Source organism: Helianthus annuus, chromosome 15 (assembly GCF_002127325.2).
Source record: "Helianthus annuus cultivar XRQ/B chromosome 15, HanXRQr2.0-SUNRISE, whole genome shotgun sequence".
Lineage (NCBI taxonomy): Eukaryota > Viridiplantae > Streptophyta > Magnoliopsida > Asterales > Asteraceae > Helianthus > Helianthus annuus.
Window position 1 is genome coordinate 137709260 of NC_035447.2, and position 16241 is coordinate 137725500.

At 39.4% G+C, this 16241-nt stretch overlaps 1 protein-coding gene across 3 annotated transcripts; it reads right to left on the reverse strand.

The window, feature by feature from the left end:
- Window positions 1–2207: 2207 nt before the first annotated feature.
- Window positions 2208–10847, reverse strand: LOC110912696. Of its 3 annotated transcripts, XM_035983753.1 has the most exons (7): window positions 10364–10847; window positions 9984–10259; window positions 6980–7705; window positions 6249–6893; window positions 3355–3493; window positions 2989–3269; window positions 2208–2904 (listed from the first exon to the last, which is right to left on the reverse strand). In XM_035983753.1, exons 5-7 carry the CDS (start codon window positions 3359–3361, stop codon window positions 2377–2379), a joined length of 816 nt encoding a protein of 271 aa, XP_035839646.1. In that variant the 5' UTR covers window positions 3362–3493; window positions 6249–6893; window positions 6980–7705; window positions 9984–10259; window positions 10364–10847; the 3' UTR covers window positions 2208–2376. The 3 variants fall into 3 exon arrangements, with proteins under 3 accessions (XP_035839646.1, XP_035839647.1, XP_035839648.1); XM_035983754.1 differs by lacking the exons at window positions 6249–6893; window positions 6980–7705 and having other exon boundaries at window positions 10364–10844; XM_035983755.1 differs by lacking the exons at window positions 6249–6893; window positions 6980–7705; window positions 9984–10259; window positions 10364–10847 and adding an exon at window positions 3570–3695.
- Window positions 10848–16241: the final 5394 nt, after the last annotated feature.

A 16241-nucleotide genomic window follows, 5' to 3' on the forward strand; every position in this document is an offset into this window, starting at 1 on the left:
TGATTCACCATTATAAATAATATTTTATATAAGAAATCTCTTGAAGGTCCATACCTAAGATGCTTGAAGGATCCTGAGGCCATGGAAGTGCTTCAGGATATACACGAAGGGGATTGTGGTAACCATACTGGGGGCAGATCTTTATTCTCGAAAGTATTGAGGACAGGATACTATTGGCCGACAATGAGAAAAGATGCCATAGAATATGCTCGAAGATGTGACGCATGTCAAAGACATAGCAACATATTACATCAGCCTGCTGAACCACTGTATCCTATTATTTCCCCTTGGCCGTTCATGAAATGGGGTATGGATATAGTGGGAAAGCTTCCAAAGGCTCCAGGAGGAAAGGTTTTCATGTTGGCAATGACGGATTATTTCTCCAAGTGGGTTGAAGCAGAAGCGTTTGTTCAGGTCAGAGATCAAGAAGTGGTATCCTTCATAAAAAGGAACATCCTGACTAGGTTTGGAGTACCAGCTGAGATAATTTGCGACAATGGATCTCAATTTATAAGTAAGAGGACTACCGACTTTTGCAAGAGTTGGGGAATCAAGATAATCACATCTACACCAGTACATCCTCAAGCAAATGGACAAGCAGAATCCTCGAACAAGATAATTGTCAACAACTTAAAAAAGAGACTAGGGGCTAAGAAAGGAAGATGGGCAGAAGAATTACCCTTTGTTTTGTGGGCTGATAGGACAACGGTGAAGAGTGCAACTGGCCAAACTCCGTTTTCCTTAGTGTTTGGAGCAGAAGCGGTGATCCCGACAGAAATGGTGATACCTATAGCGAGATCCAACCTCAGGGATCCTGAGCAGAATCCTGAAGTCCTATGCTAGGAACTGGATACTATTAATGAGACAAGAGACGCTGCAAGGCTAAGGATGGCAGCATATCAACAAAGGATATCTAAAGCATATAACAAGAATATAAGGACTAGAAGATTTCAAGTTGGAGATTGGGTATTGAGAAAGGATTTTCAGAATACTACTAATCCTGCTGATGGAAAGTTGGCTCCAAAATGGGAAGGACCCTATGAGGTTGAATCAGAATCAGGAAAAGGGGTATACCGGCTCAAGAATATGGAGGGGGATATGCTACCAAGATCCTGGAATACTATACATCTAAAACCCTATTTCAAGTGAGTATGGAATTTAAATTCTTACTCGGGATGGTATGGATTCTATCTCTTTTATTAAATTTTGATATTATTCATTGTTTTAAACCCATTACTAACTTAAGCATCGGAGGGGTGTTAGCCAGGCTAACACCCACCTTAGTTTACTGATGTTTTGCAGTATATGCTTCGGGATACAGCTCCAGAATATGCATTCAGGATACTTCGAAAGATTAGAGGATTGGCCCCTTCACAGGTTTAAAGGTATTCACCTTTCTTCCGAATTGGGTTTAAACACCCCGCCTGGAGCACAAGTTATTTGGTGATAGTTCAAGGTAGCGGGACCAGTTCATGTAAAAGTGGCTGACAATTTTGTTACTATTGGCTATATCCTGAATCCTAAAGGTATACGAGGATTGATCACCCTCTCTCGCGAAAGGGTATTTTCATACTCTCTAAGGTTTAAAGGTTTTCACCTTTCTAAGTCTTGGAGTTTATACACTCCCGCCTGTAGCGCATGAAAATTTGGGATTTTCCCCAGGATACTAAGGATTTATCTCCAGTATATCTTTGGGTTTTACCCCTGTAACACAAGAATCGTCTATACAGTTGAAACTAATTTTTCTAAGTATTTAAAGACTTCATGCACAGGGGACACTCCTTCTAAAGAAATTGTGCGAAGCTCAAAAGATCAAAATCGAACTAAGTGCCTCGAACTGGGGACATCTTAGTGGGAGAAGTTGCAAAAGGGATTGGAGTTCAATACCAGGGTTGTATTCTATTCCTGGTATGATCTTTCCTTTGTGAATTTTACATAACTTTGATTGAGACTCAAATATCCTGGTAAGGATATTCCTTTAAGATATGTTCTCAAAATGTGTTTTTGGGATCGTTTCGGGATATTTGATTGCCGTATTTGAAAAATGATACTTGGATGGAGGGTAAATACTCTGATCAAACAAGTGTTATCAAAACAGATTTTGGAAAATAGACTATCCTTTATTCTTTAGAAGTTATGTCTAAGATTTATTGAAGTTTTCATGATATATCACTAAATATATTGATCAGGATAATGAGAGCAATAGCTAGCCAATTGAAAGAAGAAATTATTTAAAATAAGCAATACCAGTTGATAACTGAAGGTTTCATCATAAAACCTACGATCCGTCCGCCTTCGGCTATCGAGTTGTCTTAATACAGAAATAAAATTGTTCAAACATAAACATAACTCTTAAATTTAAAAAAAAGGTAAGCTTTAGGAGGCGGCGCCTTCTTCGTTCATGGTATTTTCAGCAGCATCTGTGTTGGGATCGGCCTCAGCATCCCTCTCAGCACTAGTTGGTTTCTCCACTGCTTTTGAAAATCCTTCAGCTGCAGGCTTAGTAGAGGTGCCGCCAAGGCTCCTTAGCTTCGTTTCCCAGGCATCAACGTCCCAAGAAGGGCATTCGAAGCCTAATGCTTTGGCTTCATGGGCCATCTTTAGCCTGGCCTGGAGGAGGGAAGTGACGGCGGAGCTTTTGAGGCTTTCCCGGTAGCTGACCATATCCTGTTCATGTTGAGCATGGGCAGCATCAAGATCGGCTTGAGCCTGGAGAGCGGCTTTGTTGAGAGCGGTTTGGTATTCTTGGGTCATAGCCTTGAACTTCTCCTCATAGTGCCGAGACTTGGCGGCTGCAATCATGCCCTGATCAGAGATGGTAACCTCGGCCTTCTTTAATTTGGATTCAAGCGTCTTGTTGAGCCCACGGGATTCTTGATATAAATGGACCAGATGTTCAAGACCCTGCAAAAATAGGAGGACAGGTATTGGTTTTGATAAATACTTATAAGTGGTATAAGCTGCAGAATATGACTCAAGGATACTAACCTGGTTGAGAAAAGAAGTCATAAACCCGCTTGCTTTGATGAACCCGTGGTTCTCGTAGGGGAATGTATCAGAGATAATAGGGGAATCGGGCTCCTTCCTTTTACGAGAGCTTGAGCTTCGGGGCTTGGTAGCTGGTGAAGGTTTGGGAAGGATGATAGCCTTGGAATTGCTGGGTTTGGATGAAGCGGTGGCCTTGGGACTAGGTTCCTTCTTGATCTGGACCTGATCAGAATAACTGTCCAGCTCGTCAAGGTCGAAGACTTCAGGGATCTTGGCTGGTGCTGCATAAAGGGAAAAATTTCACATTTTTGTTACCCTTCATTTTATTATATTGAGCTAATTAATTATTTCAAAAGTAATCCTTACCAGACATTTCGGATGATGAGTATTGACTGGAGCTCGGGATATGTGTGGTAAAACTTCTGTCACTTGCAGGTAATTGATAAACTGTTTCAATTCTCTTTTCCGATTCCGCAGTGGGGGGGGCCTACTTCCTTGAAGTTCACTGCAAAAGGATTGAATACAAGGATATTAGTAAAAGATAAAAGTCTTGAGATATGTGGGGACATTCATGATCCTACCGGTGGTTAACCACTCCACCGGAAGGCTAGCACCCTCGTCAATGGAATCTCATTTGACAAAGAAAAACTTGCGTTGCCATCCATCTTCATTCTTAGTGGCTTTAAGAATAAGGGGTTTGTTGGAAATTGAAAAAAGCAAAAACCGGCTAGAACCGTGGGATCCGAGGCGGTATGCGATTGGCATATCTCAATACAGAGGCCGGGACAGTGAAGATTTTTAATTTGGTTGAGTACGATTAATACCCTCCAGACCATAGGCATGGTTTGGGCAAAAGAAATACCGGTAGTCCGGAAGAATTGCATCATAAATTCGGGAAAAGGGTATCGAAGACCTAGCGAAAAAGGGTATGCCTGGAAGCAAACGCAATCAGTGGAAGAAACGTCGGATCGAATTGACCGATCAAATGGTCTAAAGACCGTGCCATCAGGGAAAGCACCGGAAACTCTCAAAGCTTCAATGTCTGCGTTATCGAAGGTACAGACCTCCTTCTCGGGGTTTTTGAGCAGATTCTGTTGAATGAAGGTCTCGGATGATTCGCCGGTTTGAGAATAAGTTCTGGCAGCCATTGCAAGTAAAGGAAAAGAGATTGACAGGAAATGAATAAGAAGTAGGGAATTACCTGGAGACTCTGTTGGAGATATCTGGTTTTCAAACAAGAAGAGAGAAGATATAGGAGCGTTGTGAATCTCCATCGAGTAGAAAGCGCGTTGGAAGTTATGGTGTAATCTTGACCGTCGTCTCGATTTAATTGCCTCGGTCTGTGGGATAAAATTTTTAAAATATATCCGTTGGATTGGTATACCAACAGATATATTTGGGGACAATTGTTATGGGCCATTTTCTGAGCCTATATATCCTGACTAATATCTTGCTTTTGACTGTTTGCTTGTGATCAGGATACTGGATCGGGATATTGGTAACATCCCGGGCGATATCCTGGTGTTAACTTAATAATTCACGTGCAGGTAAGAGGCTGCAAGTCACTAACGGTCAGATGGACTTCTTCTCCTAGAGACTCGGGCAAATCAGTTGTTTGAGAGACGTTGGACCCGAAAGACCAGGTCTACAACGTTCAAGTAGGGAATATCCGCCGGATCCCGGTTTAATAGGATAGTTTGTTCAATTTCTTTTACTATAAATAGATGGGGCGGATCAGATTAAGGCACACAATTTTTACACTCGCACTCTTTCGTACACTTTAGCTCTCTAGCTTCTAGCAAACACTTGTACTCAAATTACATTGTAACACCTAGTTGATCCGCACTACATCCTGCACTGTATCCTGACGTTTGAAGTAATAGAAGAACAAGGCAGCTGCGATTGTCAGCTCCCGAGGTTTTGTGCCGACGATCTAGATTGATCAAGGGCTTTCCTCGTACATCACGTGTTAACCTTTACTTTTTTGCTCATTGTTTGATCACAGATACAACTTTATATCCTGAGCCGTATCCTGAAACTGTTTTTGCAAATAACTCGATTAACATATTTTTGAACACATTCTCTTAGCCCACTACCTCACTTAACTAATTTGATCACTTAATGTCTTCGGTTATTTTTGACCAAAACAGTAGTCATTCGAGGTATTGTAACATGTATACAAGCCATGAATTTGACACACACACAAAACCTATGTGCTCACCGGCATTTTTATGCTGACTTTATTTTCACATATGTTTCAGGTGTTGTTGTTTGATGATGATTATGATGCATGCTCACGTAGGAATGGACGAGGCCTTAGTGACATAAAACAAGAAAGACAATATGTTTGAACTTGTTTGTTTTACTTTAAGGCAATGTTAAACATTTAATAATTCAATAAAACATAACTTCAAATCCATGTGTTGTGAAACAATGATTCTGTTACGACACTCCCCGACGTTTCTGCCACGGTTTTGTTGTTTTAACGCGGTCGGGGTGTGACAAAGGGTGTGGAAGCTTTGGTGGCGTTGAATGGGATGAAATTGGATAGGTTTAAGCCTGATGTCATCTGCTATACAATGGTTTTGGATGTTGTGATTTCTACAAGGGAGTTTGAATGTGCAGACCCGGTGTTTGATGAATTGCTTGTGTCGGGTTTGGTTCCCGATATTCAATCTTACAATGTGTATATGAGTGGGTTGTGTAAATAGAACAAGTTTGATGATGGGATATACGTAAGGGAAGAGATGAAGATGGGTTGATGAAAGTGGGGGTAATTGGGGGTAGGTTGAGATAATGATGGTGGGCCTATAAAAATAATATTTATCTTAATGCTTTAATTTATTATATTTAATTAATAAGGGTACTTTAGTCATTTCACACACATTTAACTGGACAAACTAACTGACATCCACTACAGGGACTATTCAGGAACGAAACTAAAAAAGTTGGGGACTATAGCTATAATTTTAGAAAAATAGGGGCTAAAGGTGAAAAAAGGCCAAACCACAGAGACTATCCGGGCATTTACCTCAGTTAACTATAATAATGTAACAAACTAGCTTTCCTTCTTAATAGCCTAGTTGTCTTTAAGTCTATTAAGACTCTTTCTCTTTTCTTTTACTGCTAGAGATCAGATACTCTCCGGGATTGCATGTTAAACGGGTCGGCTTAACTTGATAATTTAAACATTTTAAAAATCATTACATACATACTTCCCATAAACATTTATTAACACATAAATATTTTAAAAATCTTACCTTTACAACAGTTGCGAACTCAAGAATTTTACGTTTGTTATCACTTGGAGCTTCAGTGGTAGCGCTGATCCTTTTGGGCAGCTTGCCCTGCTCCACGACCTGATCAGTGAGTCGGTGAGCTAGACGAATGACTGGCTGAATCGTGGTGAGATTAGCTGAAGTGACCAAGCTCAGGATTTCAGGGACCAAGCCCTTGATGTACAGCTCGATCCTTCGATATGCAGGCTGAGACATGTTCGGACAGAGAGTAGCGTAGTCGTTGGATAGCTTGGTGTAGGTCTCAATTTCTGATCCAACCATCTTGAGCTCATAGTACTCGTTTTCGAGCTTGTGGATGTCATCCCTGTGGCAGTACTCCTCTTTGATCATATTCTTGAAATCTTCCCAAGCAGTGGCGTTGGCAGTCTCCAACCCAAGCATCCGAATTTTGCGCTTTCCACCATGAAAGCGCGTTTCCTTCAAGCGTACCACTAGCAAACTTCACCCAACTAGCAGTGGGACACTCGCACACAGCAAACATAGATTCGGCTTTCTCAATCCAGTGCAGAAGACCTATGGCACCCTCAGTGCCATTGAAAGGGAAAGGTTTGCAATCCATGAAGGTTTTGAAGGTACAGACACGTGGTTACACATGTGCAGGTTGACCTGTCGTGGAAAACAAAGCGAACAGATTTAGAAACGAAAAGGCGATGCGGGAATAGGATCTAAACATTCTAGAATGACGAGTTTACCTCAAGGGTGGGCTGCGAAAGTTGCAGCCAACGTGTTGATCAGGTTAGTGAACTGATCCTGAGTCATGTTAACGTTTCCCCTTCCACATCCGCTCATCGTTTTCATAACCAGAAAACACAGTATGAGTGTGACGTCGTAGTGTAGCAAGAATGAGAAAGAAGATGGATGTGTATATATCTAACTAGGCACACTAGTACATATAATACCACATAAACACCAAACAAGTAATCAAGTAAACACAAGTCCGAGCCATGAGGTCTAATACGTTGAGCCTTGCACTTGGAGTGTAGTGTCGTCGCGAGTCACGGGTTATAGTCTGGTTTTTTTCTCAAAAAGACTTTCTTTTTAAAACTAAGTTCACTATAACCAATGGCACTGATACCAATCTGTCACACCCTCAAAATCCACATGCGGAGTACAACCGCGAGGCGCGTGACTGACCAGGAACCGACCATCAATCTGTCACACCCCAAAATTATCAGAGCTGGCGTGACTGGACTGGTTAGAGCCTAGGTATCGCTACAGAAACCTAATTCGCTGTAACCTATAGCTCTGATACCAATCTGTCACACCCCGAAATTATCAGAGCTGGCGTGACTGGACTAGTATCTTCATTGCACAGCGGAAGCAAATAAGCTAAGAGTTCTATAAATTGAACGCCCACTAAGTACTCGAATCTCCAATGGTTCTCATATTCCAACCGTGCCATAATTTTGAAATGTAACCTGAGAAAGAAACATGCGAAAAATCAACATAAAGTTGAGCGAGTTCATAGTTTGTTTGTAAAGATTTGAAATAAATCTTTTTGAATAACCGGTTTTTGAACTATTAATGAGAAAACGAATTTAAAAATCATTTTCTTGTCAAGTTATATGGAAACTTTGTACATGTAACGCGTTATGTTCGTAAAACCATGTAAACCCTTGTATTTGTAAAGTTTGTATAACCGTCAATGCCCACCCTGACTTTGACTTCATGCCTGCATAATCCTATGCTTTGAATTTGTATAAAACATGGTATGTAATTTGTAAAACCCCGGTATGAAAGCAACAAGGAAAAACAGATCACCAATGGTTTGCAAGGCCATTGATATATGTGAAGTGATGCAGGAAAACTCAAACCTAGCAGACTTGTACCGGGCTTCCGGCTGTAAGACATAGTCACCACATGGTCCACTCACCGGACTCATGGGTGGGGCTCGCTACACCCAAATAGATCTATCACTCATGTCCCTCGGTCCTACAACGAGTATTAATGGCCCCAAGTATCCGCCTACCCATTCACATGATCTATGGTTCTTTCCTAGGCCAACCATACCAATTGTATTTGTATGTAATCCTTTTGTAACATGTATTTCACCCCCGAAGTTAATAAACAAAACAGTTTAAAGAAAAGGGGGACATGAACTCACTGGGTGTCCCGTTCTTCAAATGCAAACCAACCCAGCCCCATTATAATAACTAGGACGATCCCATCCCTAATCATGAAAATCATTCACATTTCGATAATACGTATTTGTTTTGTAAAACCGGTATATTCGGTATAAATCGTTCGTAAACCATTTGAGTTCCTTGAAATCCATTCGTAACATGGTTTAAAAATGAGTTTTCGTTTATCGAGAAATTGTTTACTTTTGCAAAACTTGCATCTCTTTCCACCCCGAAAACATTTATAAAAATGTAAAACCGTAAAAAGATGGGGTTATGAACTCACCCGAATTGCCTTGTGCAAAGCTAGCTAATTACGACTTCGTGATGTCGTTTCCAAGACTTGACTTGCTAGCGTGCATTATCTTATAAGTTTCTAAATAAACGCAGTAACTAAACTACGTGTCATCGAGCTCTACCGAATCGTTAACCGAACGATTCAACGGTAACTTGTTAACTTAATGAAAATGACTAAGTTATACGCGTTAAGTCTCGCTTGATACAGTTAATAATTTATTAAGTCTAGAAAGTACTTAGTTTTTGAGAAATTCGACATATATAAATATTTATACAAAAATATCAATATATTGACAAGATAATGTTAGTCGCCCCGAGAAGTCGTACGCGTATAAAAAGGTTGTTTATAAGAAAATAGCATATGACAAACTCGTACGTTGAAATGTATGTTAAACAATGTGCCGTTTGGGCATTTTGTAATAAATATAAAGGTTATATTTATTTTATAAAAGATTTATCGGGTCGTTGCATGTTTCAAATAAATATATCTATATTTATTTTTGTAAATGAGTACGAGTTGGTTGAGGTTCGAAATAAATACAAAACTATATTTATTTTTATAAAAGTACTCGTATTGTTTGGTACGTGAAATAAATATACGAACTATATTTATTTTTATAACGAATTCATGTTGTTCGATAGTTGAAATAAATATATAAACTATGTTTATTATTATAAAACGAATCCGTATTAGGATATTTGAAATAAATACATAACTTATATTTATTTTCAAAAAAGAATTCGTGTTGTACGATATCTAAAATAAATATATAAACTATATTTATTTATAAAAGCATCGTTGAGTTGTTGCGTTTGAAAATAAATACATAACTATATATATTTTTTTATGAAATAGTTGTCGAAATTTCAAAGTTCAGAATAAATATAACAACTACCTTTATTTTCGGAAATAGTATCCGAATCGTCGTTTTTGTATGTTGTAAAAGTGTCGTCGAAAGTATTGTTACACTAGTATTTGTTTTTATAAAAAAAATCACTTGGATACAATGGTTCGTCTTATAATAAAACGCGTTTGTTTTTACGGATTTTCTCGAAAAAACGGGCAGAGTTTCCTCTATTTTTGGACACCCCCGACAACACAAGTTGTCGTTAAAATTTTCAAAACACAATAGCCAATCACCGTATATCAATTTTCTAATCAATATATATATAACGTTTCATTAACTATAACACAACTTATAATTCAATTTGGATCGGTTAAAGCTCGTTCGTCACGTATTAATTAGAAACTAAAATTAACTTCGTCGTTAAATTTTACCACATCTTCGAGTCAAAATGAGGAGCTACTTGACTGAGTTGACCGTGTTGATTGAGTTGACTCGGTTTGACCGAGTCAACTAAACCGCTTCATAATCTGACCCGAACCGACCGACCCGAACTGATCTGAACCGTTTGACCCGGTGTTGACCGTTGACCAGCCGACCCGAGTTGACCGTTGACTAGACTTGACCGGAACAATGAAACATAGCTCGATATACCTCATCTGCCTTCATCCCGTCGCTCCGGTGGTCGTGCTGTCGCCGGCCACCACCATCTTCATTAACATTTCAACATCAACAGCAACATTCACCATAAATCTTCAGAAAATCACAAAGATAAATAAAAAAAACAATGAAAAGAGGGGTGCAGGTGTTTTACCGATGAGACTCGTCGGAAGGAAAAGAACCGCCGCCGTGAGCGGCGTTTGTCGCCGGCGACGTCGGCTCACCGTTTCCAACCTAATCTCTCTCGATCTCTGTCTCTCTGCGCTTGATCTGACAACCCATCAGCACCCACCACGCCATCGCCGCCACTGAGAAGCCGTCGGGGACCATCGCAGACACCTCAACTCCTCTCTCTTCGTTCCAGTCTCTCTCTCATGTCTTGTAGTCGCGCCACCACCGGACGGTGGTGGTGGTGGCGTTCCGTTTCTGGATCGAGGGGAGAGGGTGTTTGGGTGGATGTGAAGAGGTGAGGGATGTGGGGATGAGAGAGAGCTGGGTGTGTGTGTGTGTGTGTTTGTTTTAGTCTGAGGTTTGTATAGAAGATGAAACCTCTTGTGTGTTTGTGTTGCCTGGATGCATAACCGAGAGAGAGAGAGAGAGGGGAAATAAGAAGGTGAGCAGTGTTGTGTGTGTATGCAGTATATAGATAAATGGCATGGATCTTTAGGGTGAAGGGGGTGCTCACCTAATAGGTGAGTCCCCTCTCTTACGCCAAACCAATCCCCGTGTGCCACGTCAACTCCCCTCTTAAACTCCCCTAACACCCCAATTTGATGGCGCCACTCCCCTCTTAGGTGAATTGGGTTTTTTTTTTTTAAAAAAAAAAAAGAAAGAAAAGCTGTGATTGGTCACTCCCTCTCTCTCTCCTCCCTCTCTCTTCGGTGAGCCGCCACCGGCTTCCCTCCTTCTCTCCTCCCCGATTTCCTTTACCGAAGTGTTGGCGGTGTCTTACCGCCTTCCATCTCTCCTCCCCGATTCGGTTTACCGAAGACGCCCCGAAGGGCCTTATAGATTGAAGATGTCTCAACTTTTGAGACAATATCTTGTAAAGATCTTGTAGAGATTTTCAACAGGTTTTCAAGGCAAAGATTTTCAAGGAAATCTTGTAAAGATCGTGTAGAGATCTTCAAGCATACCAAAATATACAGTTTGGTTGTGTGTATGTATGTTTGAGTTTTTCCCAAATGAGGAATAGGGTACAATAAGATATATATATATATACACTTCGAGTTTTAGTTAGTGGGCTTTGGGCTTGGGCCCAAGGCCCACAAACCCAATCCCCGAGTTTAAGTGACCCGTAATTTCTACGAGACCCGATATCGCAACCCAAACTCCATAAGTGTCAAAAGAATAAAATTTTAAAATTAAAAGGCGTATAATAGTGGCGTTTGTCGTGTGACGCGTTTGTTTGTCGATTACGGTAATAATCGCGAAAAATTATATCGTTGCCGTCTTTAATCCGTTTTTTAATCCGGTTTTGACTGTAGTTACTAAAATTTTATTACGGAGCTAAATAAATGTATGTTTTGAAGGTGACAGGCGTCTCCGTCGCTTCAGTTTCGTTGGCCGATACGTTTCCTACCATCGCGTTTTTGGTTCACGTTTGCATTTGTGTCGCACGGAAGCCCAATAAATTCACAAAATAAATTTCATAAGCTTAAAATTTTCGTGTAACATTCGTACTTGTCGGCGTTGTCAGTATTTTGTACGGTATCAGTTCGTTGTCGTTTGATGTTCCGCAGATTCCACGCGAATCTTCATACGCGTACTGTAAAGTCGGATAAACGTTCACAGGCACTCCAAAGGCCTAATTAAGTTAATTTGTGCTGTAAACACTATTTATGATCGCGTTAATCACCTATTAATCACGTAATTAAGAGCCGTAAATCACCGGTTGTCACATTCTCCCCCTGTTAATGAAATTTCATCCTCGAAATTTAGACTACGTTAACTCCTTAGAGTTACGTTATGTGTAGGTAAATACGAATAGTATCAAAGTGGATGACCATGAAATCGGATCAATGCTTATTCAAATCATGTGAATTCAGGGACATTTCTCCACAATAGGAACCCAACAGTTTAAAAGAAATGTGTTTCAAAAGTTGATGTTAAAGGAAACAAGATGTATAGGTACAGTCACTAGTGTGACTAATTTAACAGGGGTCCAACAAAGAACAGGAACTTCGACCAATTGAATTTCGTATGAACGTTCACAATATGTAAATGAGTTCTAGAAGCAATAACATCCACTAGATGAACTTAGAATCAACAATCTCAAATGTAATAGTTTGCATGAAACGCTCGATCGTGATCAACACAAGCTGCAAGTTATACCGACGCCACAAGGTGTCGTTGAGAATGAATCAATTTCAATATAGCGGTGATCGAACAAGTATCACCTTTGTTTTGCATGAAATGCTCAATCATGATTAGCCCAAGCTACAAGTTTGTACTGACACCACAAGGTGTCGTAGTGATTTAAATAATTCAATAATAGCGGTGATCAAACAAATTCACCGTGTTTGAAGTCAAATGAAAGCGCAACGAAGTAAATATGAAGATTTGATTCTATCAACATCATAGGATTTTTCAAAAAAAAATGAAACATCAATGAAATAATGTTTTCGATCGAAGATGTAGAAGCAATGGATATCGCAAAACATTCAATCGATAATGAAAGAACCGTTAGTAGGTACACCGGAATACAAAAATGAATTTGTGTACCATTGCCTTAACACACGATTGTGTTAAGACTGCTGTAATATGATAAACCAAAGCGGATTTAAAGCAAATCAATAAATAAATAATTAAATCCGTGCATGAGATGCATAAACGAGATTAGCGCAAGCTTCAAATTAGTGAAAGCACCACCACAAGGTGTCGAAATCAACAAACAATTTGATGAAGCCGAATGCCAAACAAGTTTACTACGACTCGGAACAAATGAAGTGCTCGTTAAAAATTGATTTGAATATGATGCTCCCGATACATCATATGATGCTTTGAATTGAATATGTGTAATGGACAAGTTCAAACAAACGATCTTGGTTTCGACGCAATCGACAATAAATAAATGTATCGACAAGAAAAGCTTTCGACATGGTCACAACGAAAAACCATGTATGTAACTTGAAAAGAAGAGAAATTTCAAGAAAATGTGTTGACCTGATAACAAAGGAGCCAACAATTACAATAATGCGAGTCATTCAAATCACAAATCAATATTTAGGTTTAGCGAAACAATATTTGAACATTGATGAAACGCTTATTCGAAACGAAACCACATGCGTAACAAACGATGCATGCGTAACATATAAATTTTCAAGAAATGAAGCAATGAGTGTTCGCTATAATGCAAGAAATGATCGTGATACAATGACCATTAAGAGGAGTAGAGATGTGAAAATCTACTCACTAGATGCAAAAGTCGGAATTTCAATAAAATAAATTTGAGGACTTTACCTGGGGGTGCGTGTGATGACCGGCTGTTAGGTGACATTACCATGGAATGTCGAACATAGCGTATTCGTCGTTAATAAGATAGGGGGAATAGGAAGGCGTGCGTCTTCTCCTTAGCATGACTCGTCTCGTTTGCAGGACCGCGTGCTAAACCACCGCTTCCTGATCGATAGTTTTCGTGCTGACAGGATTAGCATCATCGTTGAAATGCTCCATAGTATCTTCTCGGTGACTTCACCTCGAAAGTCGTACATGACGTACTTCAACCTCCGTTGATGTATGGCTTAAGTTTCACGCATACCTGGGCACTAGCATTTCGTTTCGCGTAGAATGTGATGTACTCCGACACCCATTGACGTGTTGATTGAGTTTCATGTAATTTGCATGCATGTGCTTTGTTTTGTGTAGGTTACCTGCTCGGTTAACTAAAATAGCAAAGACGACATAATAATGGCGATTGTCCGAGTTAATAAACATGGTTCCTACATGATGACCTTTAATGAACTTCAACATAAGTTTCCAAAGGCCCTAAATGCATGTTTCCTAAAGCCTCAGAGTTTTGTTTACTGTGTGCAACTGTTTTATGTATCGTGTGTAAAACACAACTTTAGAGTATGTTTGAAAACAGAATTTTTTTGACCGTTTGTTTTTCGGCAACGGTTGGAGACCATATTCGAGTACTAGGCGTTCTGTACGTATTCAAAGTCTCAATGATCTAAGTCCCAGAGAAAGTGAGGTTAGAGCCTTGGTATCGCTACAGAAACCTAATTCGCTGTAACCTATAGCTCTGATACCAATCTGTCACACCCCGAAATTATCAGAGCCGGCGTGACTGGACTGGTATCTTCATTGCACAGCGGAAGCAAATAAGCTAAGAGTTGTATAAAGTGAACGCCCACTAAGTACTCGAATCTCCAATGGTTCTCATATTCCAACCGTGCCACAATTTTGAAATGTAACCTGAGAAAGAAACATGCAAAAAATCAACATAAAGTTGAGCGAGTTCATAGTTTGTTTGTAAAGATTTGAAATAAATCTTTTTGAATAACCGGTTTTTGAACTATTAATGAGAAAACGAATTTAAAAATCATTTTCTTGTCAAGTTATATGGAAACTTTGTACTTGTAACGCGTTATGTTCGTAAAACCATGTATTTGTAAACCCTTGTATTTGTAAAGTTTGTATAACCATCAATGCCCACCCTGACTTTGACTTCATGCCTGCATAATCCTATGCTTTGAATTTGTATAAAACATGGTATGTAATTTGTAAAACCCCGGTATGAAAGCAACAAGGAAAAACAGATCACCAATGGTTTGCAAGGCCATTGATATATGTGAAGTGATGCAGGAAAACTCAAACCTAGTAGACTTGTACCGGGCTTCCGACTGTAACTCACTGGACTCATGGGTGGGGCTCGCTACACCCAAATAGATCTATCACTCATGTCCCTCGGTCCTACAACGAGGATTAATGGCCCCAAGTATCCGCCTACCCATTCACATGATCTATGGTTCTTTCCTAGGCCAACCATACCAATTGTATTTGTATGTAATCCTTTTGTAACATGTATTTCACCCCCGAAGTTAATAAACAAAACAGTTTAAAGAAAAGGGGGACATGAACTCACTGGGTGTCCCATTCTTCAAACGCAAACCAACCCAGCCCCATTATAATAACTAGGACGATCCCATCCCTAATCATGAAAATGATTCACATTTTGATAATACGTATTTGTTTTGTAAAACCGGTATATTCGGTATAAATCGTTCGTAAACCATTTGAGTTCCTTGAAATCCATTCGTAACATGGTTTAAAAATGAGTTTTCGTTTATCGAGAAATTGTTTACTTTTGCAAAACTTGCATGTCTTTCCACCCCGAAAACATTTATAAAAATGTAAAACCGTAAAAAGGTGGGGTTATGAACTCACCTGAATTGCCTTGTGCAAAGCTAGCTAGTTACGACTTCGTGATGTCGTTCCCAAGACTTGACTTGCTAGCGTGCATTCTACAATATTCCTAAGACGGAATATCTTATAAGTTTCTAAATAAACGCAGTAACTAAACTACGTGTCATCGAGCTCTACCGAATCGTTAACCGAACGATTCAATGGTAACTTGTTAACTTAATGAAAATGACTAAGTTATACACGTTAAGTCTCGTTTGTTACCGTTAATAATTTACTAAGTCTAGAAAGTACTTTGTTTTTGAGAAATTCGACATATATAAATATTTATACAAAAATATCAATATATTGACAAGATAATGTTAGTCGCCCCGAGAAGTCGTACGTGTATAAAAAGGTTGTTTATATGAAAATAGCATATGACAAACTCGTACGTTGAAATGTATGTTAAACAATGTGCCGTTTGGGCATTTTGTAATAAATATAAAAGTTATATTTATTTTATAAAAGATTTATCGGGTCGTTGCGTGTTTCAAATAAATATATACTATATTTATTCTTGTAAATGAGTACGAGTTGGTTGAGGTTCGAAATAAATACAAAACTATATTTATTTTTATAAAAGTACTCGTATTGTTTTTGTTTGGTACGTGAAATAAATATAC

Coding starts and splice junctions, on each gene's coding strand:
- LOC110912696 (XM_035983753.1), bottom strand. Junction 2,905..2,988: donor TGACTTCTTTTCTCAACCAG/GTTAGTATCCTT, acceptor CTATTTTTGCAG/GGTCTTGAACATCTGGTCCA.